General features: G+C 24.7%; 2 protein-coding genes across 2 annotated transcripts; both read left to right on the top strand.

Annotated features, from left to right (window-relative positions):
- Positions 1–6,100: 6,100 nt before the first annotated feature.
- Positions 6,101–7,054, top strand: LOC145841709 (kelch-like protein 7). The gene has a single exon (XM_082949060.1). It carries the CDS (start codon positions 6,101–6,103, stop codon positions 7,052–7,054), a length of 954 nt encoding a protein of 317 aa, XP_082805186.1.
- An 11,017-nt stretch (positions 7,055–18,071) lies between these two features.
- On the top strand, positions 18,072–18,845 carry LOC145841708 (kelch-like protein 35). The gene has a single exon (XM_082949059.1). The coding sequence runs from the start codon at positions 18,072–18,074 to the stop codon at positions 18,843–18,845; it is 774 nt and encodes a 257-aa protein (XP_082805185.1).
- Positions 18,846–21,153: the final 2,308 nt, after the last annotated feature.

The raw sequence follows: 21,153 nt of genomic DNA, 5'->3' as shown, positions 1-21,153 counted from the left end.
CAAAGTAAAATAAAATACTAGTTTCATCATGTTCTTTTTTAAATTAGAGAACATAGCTAGAGTCAGTTATAAAGGTAAACTTACTTTAAAATAAATATGTTTGCAATGTACTAAAATCTAACTTTTTTCTTTTTCTAACTTAAAATACTATTTGAGATATTGGGGGTAAATTAGGAAATAACTTCCAAAGTGTGGTATGAAATGGAAAAAATGTAAAAAACGCTCCCCTTTGGTATGTTTATCAACATGAATCCTTACTGTCTGATAATTTTTTCAACCCCCTATGTCTTTCTAGTTAAATTGAAGGACTACCATAGTATATGTGAGTATTACTTCTTAAGTGTTAAAATATTTAAGCTTTATTGTAAATTTCACCTAGATCTACTTATAAATAAGGGACACTATGAAATAAAATCGTCAAACATATAAGAAAATGAGATAAGAATTTGATGAATAATGTGTTAAAAAAAATTATATATACTTCTAAAACTTGAGGATGCCATCTAAGGTCATATATTAGTATACAACCACACTTTAAAAAACATAATTGAATTTAAACAATAAGTTAGAACTATATATTATTTAAAGATATTATATACTACCTATAAGAACTAGGCATAACTTTTGGTGGCTGTATTCTATTTAAAGAATATATCAGACACTAAAAAATAAAAAAACATCATACTTTAAAAAATGCTTTAAATTTAGTCAAATCTTTAAGAAAAGAATTAAGTCTAACGAGAACATACTAAAAAATTATATATCAAAATTCGAATAAATTTATAAAAAATAAAAAATTTAAGTATAAATATACTAAATGTTCCTAAAAGAACCTTAAAAAAAAATCCTGTTCTGTAACTTCATCTATAAGGTCTTAACTGGAATACCAATGCAATCACACTATAGTTGGTTTAAAAAAGTATGTATTGAAGATTTTAATGAAGATACACAAATTTATATTAAGGTATTCAGAAAAAATTTAATTTATCATTGTTATTGAAAACGAAAATATACATAACTTAATTTTTATTTTACTAATATACTTAACTCAAAAATTGACATTAAAAGAAGTTTTCCGCACTCTTTTCAAATCTTGTTTTTTTTTTTATATTAATAAAAAACATTATGAATTGTAAGGTTTTAGTTTAATGTACAACCACACTAAAAACCATAAGTAAATTTAAACTTAACTTGGAACTAAATAATTTGTACTCTTATAAAAACTAGGTATGACTTTTGGTTGTTGTATTTAAAAATCTAAAACATATCAAACACTAAGAAGTAAAGAAAAGCATACTTTAGAAAGCACTTTAGATGTGGTCAACATTTTTACACAAGAATTAATTCTAACAGGAATATACTATAAGAATGTATATTTGAATCAAGAATAATTTACTTACAACTAAAATAAAAAACCAATTGTGTTTATAAAGACTATCTAAAAACAACTTTAAAATAAACATTATAACAAGAAATAAGTTCAGTTCTGGAAGTCCATCTCACAGATCTTTACTAGTACGTCTTCGCAATTACACTGTGGATGGTTTTTATAGCTGAGCTGTGTATTAAACGAAATAAACTTGCTTTCTGGTTGAAATATTTTATAACAATGCTTAAATGATGTTCAAATGAATGAAACATACTGAATGCAATGTGAACATGGTATACGATTACAGTATTGACTTTTTTGTTAAATAAAATTTTATTCTTAAACAATCTGGAGAAATTTAGTTTTTATATATAAAATCAAACTAAACGTCAATGTTGTTTTATTTATTAAACACATATTAAACCTGTTGTCTAGTAGAATAAAAGTTGAACTTTTTACTATAAATAAAACTAACTTTGCTCATACATCATCAATTAAAAAAAGTCTTTAGGCTTCAAACAGTCTTAATTTTTTATTTAAATACAGTTTTTTTAGATATTTAATCAGATATCAGATTTTTAATACAAAATTTAATATAACAAGTGATTTTAGACATATATATTATATCTAATAAAGTATATCTGTTAAAAAGAATCAAAAAACTATTTTTCAAATTATTTATTTTTACACTAAGTTCTTACTCTTATAGTTAACTAAGAACTGATTATATCAATAAAAAATCCAGACCTAAACATACCAATAAAACAAACAGTTATACTCACTGACCTTATTCAAACCTAATGTAAACGTATCATGTTACCGATTTAGTTTATTTGAACAACCCATTTATAAACATTTACAATAATTTGTCTGTACTATCTTATCTTAGCTCAGTTTTACATGATAAATTGTTAATTCTGTCTTTTGTAGAGGTAAATGATATTTTAGAAAACATGCTTTAAACAACAGGTTAATATATTTTTTATACTTATTTAAAAACACTTAACAATATAACTGGTATTGTAATAATATATTCAAAGATTACAATAAAATACTAATCAAAAATACTGTCAAAACTACTTTATTATGTCGTAATAAAATAAACAGTTTCTCTGCTGTTCCATTTAGTTGAACATCAAGCATTATAAAATCAGTCAACCGAATAGAAAGTTTACATTTTTTACAAATAGCTATGTAAACTAGCCACAGTATAATTGCAGTGACTTATAGTCAAGTTTTTCCAGATGTAGTTTTAGATTTGTACTTAGTTATTATTATTTTAGGTGTTAAATGCAAAGTTAATTTTAAAATAATGTTTAGTTCTTATGGTTTTGTATGTTTGATTTCAATTTAATTGTACATTTTTATAGTATATTCTTGTTAGATTTAACTCTAGTGTAAAAGTTTTGACCACATTTAAAGTATTTTATATAGTACAATATACATGGTATTTAACAATATATACTGTTTGGAATTGTTCTTTAACACAATATGTTCATTCATCTGTCATGTCTAGTTTTAATAGAATAAATTTAGTATTAAGAAAAGTTAGTTTAGTTTAAGTTAGTCATGGTTTCTAGTGTAAATGTAACATGTACAAGTACTTCACAAATTTATTATTTAAGCATACCCACATCTGTAGTCTATAATTGGCCTCCTCAAGGTAATTAATCACCATTCTGTTAGGTAACAGTGAGAGTATATCATCCAAAAATTTTTACTTGTATATTACTTTTAGTTTTTAAAGTAATTTTTATCTCACATTCCTATGTTTTTGTCATATTTATTTAAACAGTGTATTATATAAAAGTAGATTTAAAGAGACTTTACAATAAAACTTGAATTTAAATTTTTAGAATCAATACTCAGAATTAACATCTGCCTCTTTTAAAAGCCATTCAGGTATAACTAATAAGAAAACTGGGGTTGGAAAAACCACCAGGCAATAAGGTGTCATATTGGTAAAAATGCCATAGGGGGATTTAAATTTCCACAAAGTCACAATAGAACTTTATAATTTAAGTTCTAAAAGTCAAAGTAAAACCGACAAACTTTAAGTCCAAAAATTCACAATAGAACTGACAAATTTTAAGTCCAAAAACGTCACAAAATAACTGACAAAATTCAAGTCCACAAATTCACAACTTAACTGAAAATATTTAGTCCACAAAGTCACTACAAAACTAATAAAAGTTTAAATAAATGATAAAAGTATTGATAATGTATGAATACAACTAATTTACAAATAGTGGTGATCAAATTTAAGTCACAGTGAGTAAAATTAAAACAATGTAAGGCACTAAATCTAAATAGCATAGTAGAAAAAAGCTATATTTATTAATAACTGAGACAGCAAAAACCAGTATCATGCTAATAATTTGTATCATAGGGGTTTGCATAGACATGACAGCTGAGTGATATTTTTAATAAAAAAGTTGTTTCAGATTTAATTTTAATGTTATTTTTTGCCTAGTTTTTGGAAACTTTTTCTATTTAAATACTATAAAAAAGCTTTTAGAGAATTTTTACTCAAAACATTTTTTGATTGTGAGACATTTAAAACCGTTTTTTGAAAACTATTTTTATTATTACTATCTATTTAAACTGTCCTATTTTAAATAAAATTAATGCTTTGTTTTTTTTTCTGCTGTTATTTAAAAGATTTGGGGAAATTGCACTGTTTCACAATAATATTTACTTTTTTAGCTATTCTCCAAGACAAGTAAGTTGATATTCTCTTCAAACAAAAGAGAGAGGAAGGGTCAGGTTAGATTATTTTTGAAAATGGAAAGAAAGGAAGTGTAACAGAATACTACTTTTACTACTTTTCTATTTAGTTGATAACGTTATAAAATCAGTCAAACAAAAAAGCAAGTTGATCTATAGAATGTTTACAATTTAAAGGTATAGTTTTATAAACTAAACACAGTGTGCTTGCAGTGATATTCTAGTCAAGACTTTCTAGATGTATTTCCAAATTTGTACTTAATTATTATTTAAATTGTTTGTTGTAAAATTGTTTTTAAATATTGTTTAGTACTTCTATGTTTGTATTTTTCATTCAAATTTCAACTCAGTTATTTATTTTTAAGAAAATTCCTTTTGTTTTTGTGTAAAAGTTTTTTCCACATTTTGTTTAATATTTTTACTTAAGTTAATTTGTAGAATTTAAGCAAGTTTCAGACTTTTTTATGTAATGGTTTGTAATAAGCTGGGCAAAAGGTTAATAATTTAAAAATATTTGTCTGTTTTGTGTGTTAAAAGGATAGAGTTACTAGTTTAATAATTTTCATTATGTTAATATATATAAAATAAACAGATGAATATAAAAATGTTTTATACATTTATTACAAATAAAATAAAAAATAAAAATTTACCAATTTAGTGAAGAATTAATAATAGCTTAGTACTTTTATCAAGCTACTAAATATGTTTTCTATTTTAAATTAATTTAATTATCTTTGTTGGACTAACTTAAAGTTTGTTGAGTATTTTAAATTTTAACAGTAAACTTGATTATAAACAAACTTAAAAATATATTAAATGGTTTCTAATACTCATGTAGCATAACACTTGATATATAAGTTTTTGTTTTGAAGTCTATAATTAATTATACTATGCTGTTTTAAGTTGTTATAGTAAAAAATTAAAACATAAAATTTTTATATCTTTTATAGAAATTTTTAAAAAACTTTATTAATTAAGTTGAATTAGACTTTTTTATTTATACCTAGGTTTGTATTCACTCTAAAAATATAATATTATATAAAGTTTTTTTTTAATAATAAAAAACATTTTTTATTAAATTAAAACTAAATATTGTTAAATAATTTTCTAGTTAAATTAAGTTTCCTATTTTAGTAAACTTTTAGTACATATTATTGTATAATAAAAAGTTATTTAATAAGACCTTTAAAAATGTATTTTATACTTTATTATACTTGAACGTTTATGATGTATTGTACAATTTTGTTTTACTTAAACTTGACATTTTTTTAGATTGTTAAGAGTTAAAATGAAAAGAAGTGCATTCCAACAACAAGAAGTCATTTCAACTGAAAACAATCAGAATGAAATTGATTTAAAAAAAATAAAGCTTGAAGAAGTATCACTACCACCAAGTAGCTGTGTTGAATTTCAGACATTTTGTAAAAATTCTGCGAAGAAAAAATTACAAGGTTTCAAAAAATCTGGTAAGTAATGGTTTAAAATATTTAAAAGTGTGCGGATGACCTTTTATACTAAGTTCAACTATTTATTGATAAAAAAAAGTATATAAATATTTAATCAATGTATCGTCTCTATCATTTGATTACTATCTAGAATTTAATAAGAAATAAAGTAGTTACAGGTATATATTTTTGTCATTTTATAGCAGTATTTATTTTATATCCTATAATTCTTAATAATAAAAATTTCAAAAGTAATTTTTTTATGTACATTGTTATTTAGATACATATTTTAAGTTGCTAAAATATAAACAAAGTAATTACGTTTATAACTAAAATTTAATTAATTTTAGGTAAAACAAAAAATAACCGATTAAAAATGGTTTCAATAGTCAAGTCAAGTTTATTGTTTTTAGATGAAAACAGTCAAAGTAAAGTCTGCCAAGTAATGAACAAGAAAGTAAAAATTCATAATGCTGCAACTTATTATCGATTATCTAGACTTTTTTATTTACCAAGTCTTTATAAAAATATGGTTAGCTATATAGAACGTTGTTTTAGCATGATAGTTGAAACAGAAAGCTTTTTAGAGTTGGATTTGAAAACTGTTTCTAAAATACTTGCAAGTTCTAGTTTGCAAATAGATTCAGAAGTAGAAGTTTACAACTCAGTAAATAATTGGTTGAGTTACAACATAGAAGAACGTAGCAAATTTGCAAAACAATTGTTATTAAAAGTTCGTCTCAATGTTTTATCAGATCACTGTTTAGAATATCTCTTAAATGAGTCTACATGTATTTCTACGAATGATGAATGTGTTGAAGTGTTTAACAACAAAAACAGATTTTATCAGTTAGATTCTACAACTTGTAATAAAAGTAGATACTGTAATCAATCTATATGCAATGTAATCGTTTGTGGAGGACTTAGCTTTAAAAGATATAGATCCATTTGTCAAGTTAAACGGTTTGATGAAAATATCAACAAACGACTTTCAAATCTTCCCTCAATGAAAGAAGAAAGATATAGTTCTAAAGCAATTTATCTTAAAGGAGATGTTTATGTTTTCGGTGGTTTTGATAGAAATTTTGATCATATAAAGTCTGTTGAAAAATATTCACTTAAGAAGAAAACATGGAGTGTAGTAACTAATATACCCGATGAACGTCAATACTTTTGTGCTTGTGCATTTATGGATAATATCTGTATATTTGGGGGTAGCAATCCCGAACCTCATGAAACATTAAACTCTTGTCTTGAGTTTGACACAAAACAATTAAAATGGAAAAAAGTTGCAGAAATGAACGAAATAAGAGAAAGCGCAGCTTGTGCAATATATGAAGAAAATATTGTAGTTTCTGGTGGATATAACAATGGATCGGATTTAAACACAGTAAAATCATATGATGTTTTTGGTGATACTTGGACACCAATGCCAAGTATGATTGAAAGAAGAAGTTTTCATAGTTTAGTTTGTGTTAAAAGTAAAATTTTTGCTATCGGTGGTCCAAATTAAAACACAAATTGTGAAGTTTTCGATAAAAGTAGCAATTTGTTTGTCGATCTTAAAACTCCTAATTTTTATTCACTTGTTGTGACAGCAATTCCGGTTGGGAGTAAAATATTTGTTCTTCATGATTATAACGACCGTGTGCTATGCTATGACTTTGATAAAAATGATTGGTCAGAAAATTCTTGCAAAGCTTTTAAAAGCATTTCTGGTTACGCAGCTGTCAGAATACCTTTATATTAAAAGTAAGCACACACAGCGTACCAGTAAAATGATAGTGATACCTGAAATTTTTTTTAATTATTCAGGTTGTAAATTTAAGATATTTTTTAACTGAAAATTATAAATTGTAATGTGCATTTCATATTGCATTCGCTTACTTGTTTTATTTTTATAATTGTTGTTGAATAAACATTGTATTTTTGATATTTATGCATTGCTTTATTGTACTTACTGAAAAGGTTTTAGTATTTAATAATAAAAAAACTTTGAAAAAATGTCCGTTTTGTATTGTGTGAAAGTTTTAGAAGTTAAATGTTAGTTTTTTTATTAAGAATTGTTATAAAGTAAATAAGTTTTACTCAGATATTGTTTCGCGTTGAAGATATTGACACTATTTTTATATTGTAAATGCTTACTTATTTAAATTTCTTTAATTCCCTTTTTTCTTTAAGTCTTTGCTACTCCTTCGACGCAATTTATAGTCTAATTAGTTTAAAGTACTCATTTTTTACTGTAACAAATTAGTTATTTTAATTAACAAAATTAAAAGTTTAATTGAGATGAAACAGGTTATTGTTGATTTTTGAAAAAGTTTAAAATTATCTAATGGTAGTTTATTATATTTTGAATTCATCAGAAATTAAATCTGAATGGGTACTTTTGAGAGTAATAAACTACATTAAATCTTTTTACCACAGATGTTTTTTTGTCAAAACTTTATTCCGACTAACGGCGTTTCACTGCTCTCAAATATATTCAAGAACTGATCTACGGAGTCTATAAAACACTAAAACACATTAGAAAAAAAGCAAGTATAATTATGTATAGTATTTTTTTAGTAGTAACTTTAAACAAACTTGATGGTTTAAAAACAAAGTTTAGAGTAAAAACATAAAAATATAAAATGGTCTTCAAAAACTGAAAATTTAATAAAAGTATATACTAACCTCAAAAAAGCTTTAAGAATAGGCAAGTTTTTCAAATATGAAAATTAAATTAAGTTGTGCAGTAATGTTACGTCATAATAATATTAACAAATTAATCAATATTTTTTGCAGCTTAAGGACATGTAGTGTTTAACTTGAATGTGTTAGTGGTTGTATGTGGAAATGTTGTGAAATAAATAAGTGCATAAGTAGACAGAGTTATCTAAAATAGAATCGTAGGTTGTGGGGACAAATATTTGATAAACCTTGCCGCTTGTTCAGAAGAAGTCTTTATATTCTGCTGCAATTACTGCTCTTTCTGTATTGCAAGTTGGGCAAATTCTACTTACTCCGTTGGATGCATGTTAGATCTTTGAACCAATACTCCACTCCATGTTTGGCCTTTCACCGTACCTGTGAAAAAAGCTCCAGACATAATCGGATAAACGCGTGCTTTGTTTTTTATTTAAATTTTTTAAATTTTTAAAATTTTTAAAAGTATGTTTATGTTTTGGATATCTATCTTTGATACTACCTGCTGTACTTCCGATATAAATTTTATAAAGGCCCTTACTTTCAACTTTAACTTTATAAATTATTTTTCTAATTAAACAATTACCCTTTCATGGGCAGCTATCTTTATTTATTTTACGGCAGTTACAAGTTTTAGTCATATTACTTAACTTATCACTATTAGGCTTAGTTGGTTTTAAATATTTAATTATAGTATTATTGATAGGCATTTTACCTATACTTTTAGCACAATTATCACTTTTTGTTCTAAGTTTTCCTTAATACTTTTAGCAATACTTCTAGTTATACGTTGATTATTATAATCTACATTATTATTAGTAATATTGATATGAATATTTTCATTATCATTAATATTAAAGTTATCATTACAGCTTATATATTTAATGTTAAAAGTTTTAATATGTTTTGGTAACAAAAAGTTAAACATATTAAAACTTAAAACATTAATGATATAAGATGCAATGATAACTTTAATATTAATGATAATGAAAATATTTATGTAAAATTGTACTTACTAGTTGGAAAACATTAATTAATCAAAAGTTATTTAGACTAAGTAACAATTTTTAATTGAAACTAAGAGCGTCTTAGTAAAATGTTTTCCACGAAAAAATATACAATTTTGAAACTTTTACCTATTATGACGTCACCATTAAAATTTCATTTAAAATCTATCTTAGCTGGACAAAAACGAGCATTCTTTGTCAAGGAAACTTAACAATCTATTAGTTTTAAAAATTCAACATTCATTATTCAAAATTTATCAAATACCCAAAACAAAGTCAATAAACAACGGTTTTAGTGATATTCCAAGAAGATTTTTTTCTTTTTTTTTCAGGGGGTTCATAGGAAGCAAGAAACTAGTCAAAACACGTCCCTGCATTTGAATATAAAATTATAATACCATTTAAGTTTTGTTAAGTGTTTTTAAATAAGTATAAATTTGAACTGATTAGAAACTCTAATAAGAGCTATTATATATATTAAACTGTTTTTAAAAGCATGCTTTTTCTAATATCATTTAAGCTAGAAAAGACAGGAATAATAATTTAGCATGTAAAATTGAGTTAGGATAAAATACTTTTTATACACTCAAGTCATTGTAAAAGTTTATAAATGAGTTGTTCAATAAACTTAAACATTAACATGATGCGTTTACATTAGGTTTGAGTAAGATCAGTGTAAATAAATGTTTGCTTTATTGGTATGAAATTTTTTTTGAAGTCATCAGTTGTTAGTTAACTTAAATAATGAAAACTGCCCCTTGCTGGGTCTTTTTTATGTATTCAATAGAAATAAATACTTCCTTCGTAGATACAGACTTTTTGATATATACATTAACTTCTTGAAATTAATTTTAAAGTTTTTTTTCAAAAATACAGTTCAGTTAGTTTTTGTTTCTTAACTTACTATTTTGATACAGCTTTATATTCAATTACTCTTTTTGGTTAAAATTTTATTTAAAATTGTGTTAGTTAATAAAAGGTTTTAATTTGCAAAAAAAAAAAAACAGGTTTTGTTAAATTAAGCTAATTGATGTAATAAACTAAAATATAATAATTAAGTTTTTCGTAAGAATGTATTTATCAAAATTTACCCATATTTAGTCTATACAGTACATTTATATACAGTATGTATTGAATAATATTACTGTGCTCATAAGTAACGATATTTTTCCAGTAATTTAACTACTTGTTTTTAGTATAAAATATTTATTAAAATCTGAAATTTATAATCAACAATTTAATGAGGTGAGAATTATATTATCATAAAAATATGTCTTATAGTTATAACATACAACTTTAATAAAAACTACTCAAGATCTTTGTCTTTGTATAGCCTTTTATATACTAAATCTTTTTATTATTTTAAGTACTTATGCTTAAGCGTTTCTTTTTTTAAGTTATTAATTCAAAGTGTATAATTAAAATATACTAGTTAGGTCTTTTTAAATTAAGAAAAACTCAAAAAAACATTATCATTAAACACAAATTTTCTTCACAAAAATACCTACTTTACAAAAAATCATAAAAAATAAGAGCACATGACTTTTAAATAAATTAACTTAGTCATTTGAGCAAGTATTACAAAATAAGTTATAATTTCGGTTAGGCTGTACTTATTTACCAAGTTAAATTATTATAACTATTCAAAAAGTTTATTGACAATTTAATTTTGTTTTTATAGAAATTATATTCAAGTGTTTTAACTTAAGTCTAATTTTACAGCCTAACAAAAAAATTCAAAAAATTATTTTCACCTGATTTCCAGTATCTTCTTCCATGAGCTAAAAACAAATCAATTTAATTTAAAGTAACGTGGAAAAAGTAATAAGAAATTTATTAAGTTATATATTATGTATTACGTGTATATTATACATAATTATTTATTAATTTTAAAATTTATATCAAAAAATAAAATAATTTTAATATTAGTTATCTTTTTAAATTTATTTCTTTACATATCATCTTTAGTTTTTCTAAACATTAACGATATTTTATTATTCACTTTCTTTCTTTTTTGTTGCTCAATTGCCTTTTTAGCTCACATGGTGTCTTTACTTATTTAGAGTTGAATTTTGCAATATTTAACTTAGCATATTTTGTGCTCAGTGATGCTTAATAAACCAGTAAAACCTGCTGTATTTTTGATGAAAGAAAGTTAATGTTTAGTAAGACAACTATTTACATTTTAATACATTTTAAGATAAAGCTAAATAAACTAGCCACAGTAAGATTGCAGTGAGTTCTAGACAAGACTTCCAGATGTATTTCCAGATTTGTACTTAAATATTATTTTGACCATTTGTTTCAATGTTACCTTTTAATCAATGATTAGTACTTATATATTTTTTAATTTGACTTCGAATTAAACCATACTTTCTAAAAGTATATTCCTGTTAAAATTAATTCATGTTTAAAAGTTTGACCATATTAAAAGTATTTTAAACAGTATGATGTTCTTTATATACGTTTTAGTATATGAAATGTTATTATAAAATATAAGCACCAAATTTCATTATTAGTATTTTTAGGTAGTTTGGAATATTTTAAAGTATCATTTAGTTCTGAGTTAAGTTTTAATTTAGAATATAGTTTTTAGCTTGCATGTACCGTACTCTATATTCCTACAAAGCTACCTCGATATTAAGAACCGACAGTCCTTTAGGTAATAGTTAAACAAGACCAAGACAGTATTTTATCTAAACAATTTAGACTTTTATATTTAACCCTTTATTGTTAGGCAGTATTTATCACATTTTCATCAAACATTCTTATATATTTGACATTTTTCATCCAAAATGCATTTCACTTAATTGTAGATTTAAAGAAATATCAGATCTACAACAAAGCATACACATTAATTATTTAGGAGGCAATACTGAAATTTACTATTTTCCATTCAAAAGTTCTTGAGTTTTTACATGAAAGACATGGGGATTGAAAAAACCATCAGACAACAAGTGGTCATATTGATAAAAACACCATAAGGTGTTGAAATTAAAAAAAAACAATGGGTATCATTTTACGGTAACTACACAAAGTAATTTAAAAAAAATAGCAAACTTTAAGTCCACAAAATAAAATAGAACTGAAATTTCCAGTCGACAAAGTGAAAATAAAACTAGCAAACTCAAGTCCACAATGTCAAAAAAGGACTGATCAATTTTAAGTCCACAAGTTCACAATAAAACAAACACGTTTTAAGTCAACGAAATCTTTATAGAACAGGAAAAACTAGGTCCACTAAGTGAAACTAGAACTGACAATAAAAGTAAAAAATGAAAAGTAAAGTTCAAGTTTAATTATAATTTTAGTGTGGTTTTACACTAAAATATAACCACAGGTGACATACTCAAGTTTAAGGAAAAACATATTACCTTTTAGTATTTTAAGGCAGTACTTAATACATTTACGTTTCACATTCTATTATGTCTGAAATTTTGATTTAATAGTGCATTTTATTTATCAGTAGATTTAAAGCTTGCATTAAATTTTAAAAAAGCAAAACTCACATTTACTATTTGCCCTTTTAAAAACCATTGAGGTTTAACAAGAAAGATAAAGAAAAACTATCAGACGATAAGGGTTCATATTAATATAATACCAAAGGATGTTAAAACTCAACCAAAAAAGGGTATTATTCCAGTGTAAATCCACAAAAGTTACTAAAGAACTAACAATTTTTAAGTCTACAAATTCAAAATAAAACTATAAATTTCAAGTCAACAAAGTCAAAATATAACTGACAAATTTTAAGTCCGAAAAATCAGAAAAGAACTGACAACATTTAAATCCACAAAGTCAAAATATAGCTCAGAAGTTCAAAATCTACAAAGTTTCTGTAGAGCTGACAAAATATATAGTTATTTGCATTATATAAATACACATAGATCTAAAAAATGCTGACCAATTTTAATTCAACGTATTTAAAGTTTTAACTTTGGAGTACTGTTAAATCTTAATAACATTATAAATTTAAACAAAATTTATTAGTAATTAAGACAGCAAAGACCAGTAACATGCTAAAAGTTTTCAGGAACTTGTTTCCTAGGGATTTGCATAGGCATGACATTTGAGTGATTTTATTTAGATAAAAAAGTTTTTTTTTAAGTTTTTTGCCTTTTTCTTAAAATATTCTAAAAAGGCTTTTAAAAACTTAAAGTACTATTAGATTTAAAAATGTGAAAACTTTAAAGCAATTTATCGATTTTTTTTCGTTTTTACTAATTTTTACCTAAATAGAAATTTACTAAGTTTTGTCTACTTAATTAGTCTTAATACTTAATTAATAACTTATAAGATTTTGAATTTTTCTGCTGTTACTTTAAAGAACTAGGGGAAGTTGCACTGTCTAAAGATAAAAACCATTCTCCTTATCAAAAAAGAAAGAGACATACTAATTTCACTGCTGTTCAATTTAGCTTATCATCAAATATTATAAAGTCAGTCAACCACAAAGCAAGTTAATCTGAAGCAAGTTTTAATTTTAAGGTCTATTTATATAAACCATCCACAGTGTGATTACAATGATATTCTAGTCAATAACTTTTAGATTTAGTTACATAACTGAACTTTTTGTTAACGAACTCTATTTTTAAATTCTTTTCAAACGGTTTAGTTTACTATAGTTCAAATTTTTATTATGATTCAAAGTAGTTAATTCTTGATTTAGTTATACAATCTTATAGTATGTTCCTGATAGATTTATTTCTTGTTATAACGATTTGACTACATTTAATGTATTTTCTAAATTTTGATGTTTATTTTATTTTTTAGTGTTTGATATATTCTTTTATTTAAAATATAATCACCAAAAGTCATGCCTAGTTTATATAGGGTAGTAAAAAATATCTTTATGTATTATTTACTTCTAAGTTAATTTTAAGTTAAATTATGTTTTTAAGTGTTGTACACTAAATTATGACCTTAGAAGACATCAACTAGTTTTAGAAGTAGTTGAACCTTTTTTTTAAGGCAGTAATTATCACATTTTTATCTCAATTTTTTATATTTTTGACACTTTAATTTCATAGTGCTTTTTATTTATCAGTAGATTAAGGTGAAGTCTTAAATAAAGCTTGCATTTAATTTCAAAGAAACAATACTCACATTTACTCTTATCCCTTTTGGTAGCCCTTCAGTTTAACCAGAAAGACATAGGGGGTTGAAAAAACTGTCAGACAGTAATCATTCATATTGATAAACATACCAAATCTCAGTGGTTTTTAACATTTTTCCATGTTATACCCCATTTTAAGGAAAAATCATATTTTTTTAACCTTAAGCTCATTAAATGTAGATAAAAGGCAAAATTTGTAGTTTAATCCTTAAAAAATTACAGTTAATCAATAACTTATAAATTAAAATTAGAACTAATATAAATTATTTACAAAACTTGTACTAAAGAAAATTAACCCTTAAAATAAGGTAATTCACCTCAGGGGTAAATCCCAAGGTTAAGAATCGCAGCCATTTGGTGTTATTATGAAAATTACAAAGCCATTACCTAAAAACAATTACACAAAATCCATATAGAACTAACAAATTTAAAGTCCACAAAGTAAAAATAAAATTGACAAAATTTGAATTCACCAACAAAAAAAGACCTGACAATTTTTAAGTACAAAAATTCACAATAGAACTGAAAGAATTTGAGTTCACAAAGTCAATATAGAACTGACAAATTCTGAGACCACAAAGTCGGAATAGAACTTACATTTTATAAGGCTACAAACTTACAAGAGTATTGACAAAACATAAATACACATCGGTCTCAAAAATGGTGACCAATTCTAAGTAACATTAAATCATTTTGAATTTATGTTAGACACTATAACAAAAGACAATATAAACTAGTAACTAAGACAGCAAAGACGAGTAAAATGTCGAAATTTTTTACTAATTTTTATCATAGGGGTTTTTATAGGCATGACAATTGAGTGATATTTTTAAGTTCAAAATGTTTTTTTTATATATAATGTTCATTTTTTCATTTTGCCTAGTTGTTTAAACTTTCTGCCTACATAATTTTCTAAACAGGCTGATAGATAATCTTTGAGCACTATTAGTTTCTTATAATGAAGCTTTAAAATCATAATTTAATAAAAAATTTTCTTTCTCACTATCGTCTACTTCAGGGGTCGGCAGGTATTTGGTGCTCATGGGCCAAATTTCAGGTTTTCAAAATCTTCACAGGCCACAGTTTTAGTGATATTTGAATAATCTTTTGGCTTTAGTTTTGGTCAAACCAGAGACAGTTTTTTTTTACTTTTATTCACTTAATTATTTTAAATGACTTTTAGCTACACATAGAATTCCTATTTAATATATAAATTTCTATTGTAGTATAAATTACATTGCTTAATGTACATAAATTTTAAGAAAATATGTACTTTCTTAAATACATAATAAGTTTAACTTGATAAAATACTTTTATTATTTTACTTTCAACCTAACTCTCTATAAAAACCGAGCTTGTAAAACATTTATGGGTCACTTTTACACATTTTATATTTTATGAACCACACTTCATATTTTAAAAAACGTTTACTTTAGTGATAGTTTTTGTGTCTTTGATAGTTTGCACTGTTTAGAAAATTCAGTAATTAGTTAATTAAATAAAATTAATACTTAATCAAACTGTATATAAACTAAATCAAATTTTTTAGCATAATTAATGCTCGAATACTTTAATACAATACCTTAATAGTAATTAACTAGCTTTTTACACGGTTGCCACTTTAAAAGCAAAAATGTCTGAATTACATTAGAGTTTAAGTAAAATATAAATATTATAAAAAAGCACAGTGTGCTAATAGAACGCTAAGTTGCAAACGTAAGACATTTTTATAACATTGTACGAAAAATTTAGAGATTGTTAGGAGTTAAAATGAAAAGAAGTGCATTTAAACAACATGAAGTCATTTCAACTGATAACAACCAGAATGAAATTGATTTAAAGAAAACAAAACTAGAAAAAGTATTACTACCATTAAGTAGCCGTGTGAAATTTCAAACAATTTGTATGAAAAGTGCGAAGAAAAAATTACAAGGTTTTAATAAATCTAGTTAGTTATTATTGAAAATAATTATTTGCGGAAATGGGCAGGTGTTATAGAAATAAAATTAATTTTTTTTAAAGAATTAAAAAAACGTATACACGTTAAAGTAAAAAATTGATATTTTTAAAAGTAAATAAAAAAAATTAAAAAAACTTTTTAATAAACAAATACTTTTTGCATGTATTTTTAAAATAGGACTTATCATAAACAGGGTTCGTGCGCACCAGGCTAAATCAGGCCAACTCAGGCTAAATCAGTTTTTAAAAAAAAATTAATAAAATCAGACTAAATCAGTTTTTTATTTAAAAAATTTGAGTGTATCAGTTATATTTAAGTTCAAATACTTGAAAATTCATGAATAAAGAAAATTAAGATTTTTATTTTAAGATTAAATTGAGATGTGAATGTATTTCTAAACTTAGTAGAGAGTTTGTAACTAAAACATTTTAGCCTTTTAAACTAAAAACGGCTCCAAAACTATTTTAGACTTTTAGCTTTTATATAAAAAAAAACACTGACATAAGTTTTCAATCTTGGTTCAACAATTTGTAACTAATAAAAGGTGCGTACTAAAGAGTGTACTTAGTGAAAGTGCGTAACATAAATGAGTAATCTCAAAAAATGCATTCTAGATATGCACAGTAAAAATGCGTATTTGATGAGAAGTTAGTATCCAAAACAAATACATAAAAGGAAGGTGAACATCAGGCTAAATCAGTTAAAATTGTGAAAAAGTTTTACTGATTTAATTCATTTAAAAAAAGTTGTGCACAAACCCTGAATCAACCTTTTCACAGTTAAGTGTTATATTTGAGTTGTAAGTAAGCTAAATGTCGCTTTCTGAAGATTTTAAAAGCTCCAAACAATTTTTGAGACAAAGCTGGTTTAAGTCGGAGACTAAAATAGTACTACTTAAGTACCCAAAACGACTTCTTACAGGGAATTTTCCTTACTTGAAAAAATATCAGGCTAAATCGGTCTTAATCAGGCTGAATGAAAATAATTTTGCGCACAAACCCTGATAGATTTTTATATTATTCACAAATTTTGAAATAAAAACCAGGTATTTTACAAAAAACTTTTTTAAAATTTTTGCTTTTTTATACATAAGTTTTTTAATTGTTATTAATATGTTTATAGTTAAATAACTTAAACTAAGTTTATTTCAGGTAAAAAAAGGAATGATGATTTGAAACTAATTTCGATAGTTAAGTTAAATTCATTGTTTTTAGAAGAAGAAAATATCAGTAAAGTATGTAAAGTTATTTATAGGAAACTACAAACTCATAATGCTGCAACTTATTATCAGTTATCAAAACTGTTTACCTTGCCAAGTCTTTTCAAAACAATGTTCACTTATATAGAACGTTGCTTTGCTATGGTGGTTGAAACTGAAAGCTTTCTGGAATTAAATTTTAGTTCAGTCTGTCTAATACTTGCAAGTTCTAATATACAGATCGAATCAGAAGTTGAAGTTTACGATTCAGTGAATAAATGGTTGAGTTACAACATTGAAGAACGTGGAAAATTTGCAAAACAATTGTTATTAAAAATTCGACTTAATCTGCTATCTGAGCAAACTTTAAAATATTTGTTAAATGAGTCTTCATGTATTTCAATGAATTGTGTTAAACTGATGAACAGTAGAGATAGTTTTAATCAGTTGATAAGTACTTCTAATAATAAACATAGACATTGTAACCAGTCTATGTTTAAAATTATTATCCTTGTAGGTCATGATTTAAGCAATCGGAAATATTTTAATGAAGTAAAACAAATGGATGTAAATAAATTGAGTATGGTTACTAATCTTCTTCGAATGACTAAAGAGCGATGTCGTTTAAGGACAGTTTGTTTAAAAGGAGAAGTTTATGTATTCGGTGGTTTTTATAAAACAGTTCCTTTAAAATCAGTTGATAAATATTCTTTTCTCAGTAAAACCTGGAGTAAAGTAACTGATATACCTGATGACCGTCAAAACTTTTGTGCTTGTGCATTTATGGATAAAGTATTCCTTTTTGGAGCAAGAATTAAAGGACTATGTAGATCATCCAGTTCTTGTCTGCAGTTTAATACGAGGAAATCAAATTGGAAAGAAGTTTCAAGAATGAACGAGTCAAGATCGAATGCAGCTTGTGCAATATTTGAAGAAAATATTGTAGTTTCAGGTGGATGTTATCATATGAACACTGTAGAATCATATGACGTTTTTCCTAATACTTGGGTACCAATGCCAAATATGATTGAAGAAAGAAGTGACCATAGTTTGGTTTGTGTTAAAAGCAAATTGTTTGCAATTGGTGGTGCAAATTTAAACACGAATTGTGAAGTTTTTGATAAAACTAGCAATATGTTTGTCAGGCTAAAAACACCAAAGTTTCATTCATATTTTGTAAAAGCTTTTTCGGTCGGAAATAAAATATTTGTTTTTCAAGAAAGAACAAAAATCGTATTATGTTATGATGTTGATAACAATAAATGGTCAGAAGAAGTTTGTGAAGCTACAGAAAATAATTATGGCTATTCAGCTGTCAAAATACCTATGTTTTAATAAAACTTCGTAACATAATGGACTAATTATTTTGAGAGATGCTTATAAACTTTTATTTAACTAAATATCTGAATATTTAATTACTTATATATAAAAAAGAATGTATAAGTAGTAGCTATGTCTTACATCTTAAAATTCCAATGTTTATAATTTTTAGTGTCTTTTTAGTATTCAACATACTTTATTTCTTGATCTAAGTTCTACCAAAGTTGATGATATAATTTTTTACGTTTTTAACGTCTAAATAAAATTAGCTCTTTCGAATTAAAAGCGATATCAATAGATTTTTTTTAATATATGTATGAACGTTTAACGTCTATTTATAAGTTTTATTTTGTAATAAAAACACTAAGACTTGTTAGCATGTCAGTTTTTAATATTGAGTTAAATTTTTATAAGATAACATTTAATTTTGTTGCTTAAATATATATAATTTCAAAAAAGTAATAAAATCTTATGTGTAATTTTTGTACCATAAGAACCATTTCATTAATTACTCTTGAGTTTATTTAGTCGCATTATAATAAAAACAAAACGCTGTTCATTGTTATTTTATACTATATATTGTAGTAGTTAAGTTTTATTTTTGTAGAAAACTACAAGTTTTAATGCTATAAAATAGGTTTAATGATTGAAACTAAAGTAACTTTTTTTTTTGATATTTAAGGCAAGCTTCCTCTCCTGATTCTTTAATAACCTAACTAGAGCAGCAGTTTTCATGCGAACGAACAATTAATAAATATTATATATTATAAATAAAGTCTAGGTAAAAATTTTAAGTTTAAAAAAGTCGAGTTTAATAAATATTGTAATCTTTATTATTGATTCATTCGGATACTACAAACAAATTTTATAGAAAATAGACACTTAAACTAACACAGAGTTATAACACCCTAAGCCTTTTTGAAGTTTTTAAACGTTGCAGACTTAAGTGTAGTATTCGCCAAGTGTTCGTCGTAATCTTGTTCGTAAAATTCTCATAAATGTAACTAAAATGGTCTTTAAAATTAGTATGGACGTCTTCCTCGAGATTTACAGTTTTGCGATTCAGTCTTAGTTGAAATTCTTGCCGTATTTTGTTTAAAAATGAGACTCAAAAATATATTTGCCTTAAAAAAATTATTTTGGAGATTTCTACTATAAAAAGTCAATAATGGCCTTAAAAAATAGTATGGGTGTTTTTTCTAAGGTCTGTAATTTTGCAATTTAGTCTTTGATTTTTGACGTATTTTGTTCAAAAATAACGTAACAAAAAAAATCATTTTTTGCCTGAAAAAACTTGTTTTAGATAATTGTCCTACTAAGAGCCAAAAATTGACTTTAAAAATGGTACGGTAATCTTCCTAAAGGTCTTTATTTTTGTAATTCAGTCTTTAATTTTTTATTTTTTAAGTATTTTGTCAAAATTAACTTATCAAAAAAGATTATTTTTGCCCTAATAAAAACTTGTTTAAGAGAACTGTCTTATAAGGAGTCTAAAATGATCTTTAAAATAGTATGAGAATATTCCTCAAGGTCTTTATTTTTGCAATACAGTTCTGATTTTTATTTTTGACTTGTTTTTTCGAAAATGACGCCACAAAAAAAGTTATGTTTACTTTAAAAAACTTGTTCCGGAGAGTTCTTCTATAAAGAATCATAAATGGTCATCATCTAGCAGCTGAATAAAGCTTTTTATTTCTCTGCTTTTTGTATCTTCTGCCTCATATGCTTTTTTAATTTTTATTTCATTGAACCATATATATCTCACTCAACTTACATTATACTTTTTGTATTTTATCGTTTTCAGTGAACGACAAAAAAAACAATTAACTCTTAGTTTGATGTAGCAAAAAAAAAACACGATAATCAAAATTTTATTTAAAAAACAATATGATTACTGAAGTTTAAAATCAAATTCCACCAAACTTTTTTTAGTTTGTTTTACAAACTTTGAAAATCTTTTCAAATGGCTATCAGTAAATATCTGCTTTTTTACTTTATTTACAAAATGAGCTATTTTGTTTTAGTTAACTTTGAACTAAACTGATCAATTTTGTCAGTTATTCTACTAACTATATTTTAAATTGACATAGTTAATTCTGAATTTTACTACCTATTGTAGTAAAATTATCTAGTGTTTATAAAAAATTATCAAGTTACAAAGATGATTTTGTCTATATGACGTGTTATAATAAGTCTATATTAGTACAACTACAAGTACCAAATAGGAATCTTTTATTTATAGTCTCGAATCGTCGGATTTCAAAATTTGAATTGTCACGTTAAAGTTGTCGTTTTTGAATTTTCGGAATTAAAATGGCTAAAT

The sequence above is a fragment of the Thalia democratica genome, chromosome 7 (assembly GCF_965202585.1).
Source record: "Thalia democratica chromosome 7, ktThaDemo2.hap1.1, whole genome shotgun sequence".
NCBI lineage: Eukaryota > Metazoa > Chordata > Thaliacea > Salpida > Salpidae > Thalia > Thalia democratica.
Note: the sequence above shows the minus strand (reverse complement) of the source record. Positions and strands in the feature narration are given on the sequence as shown.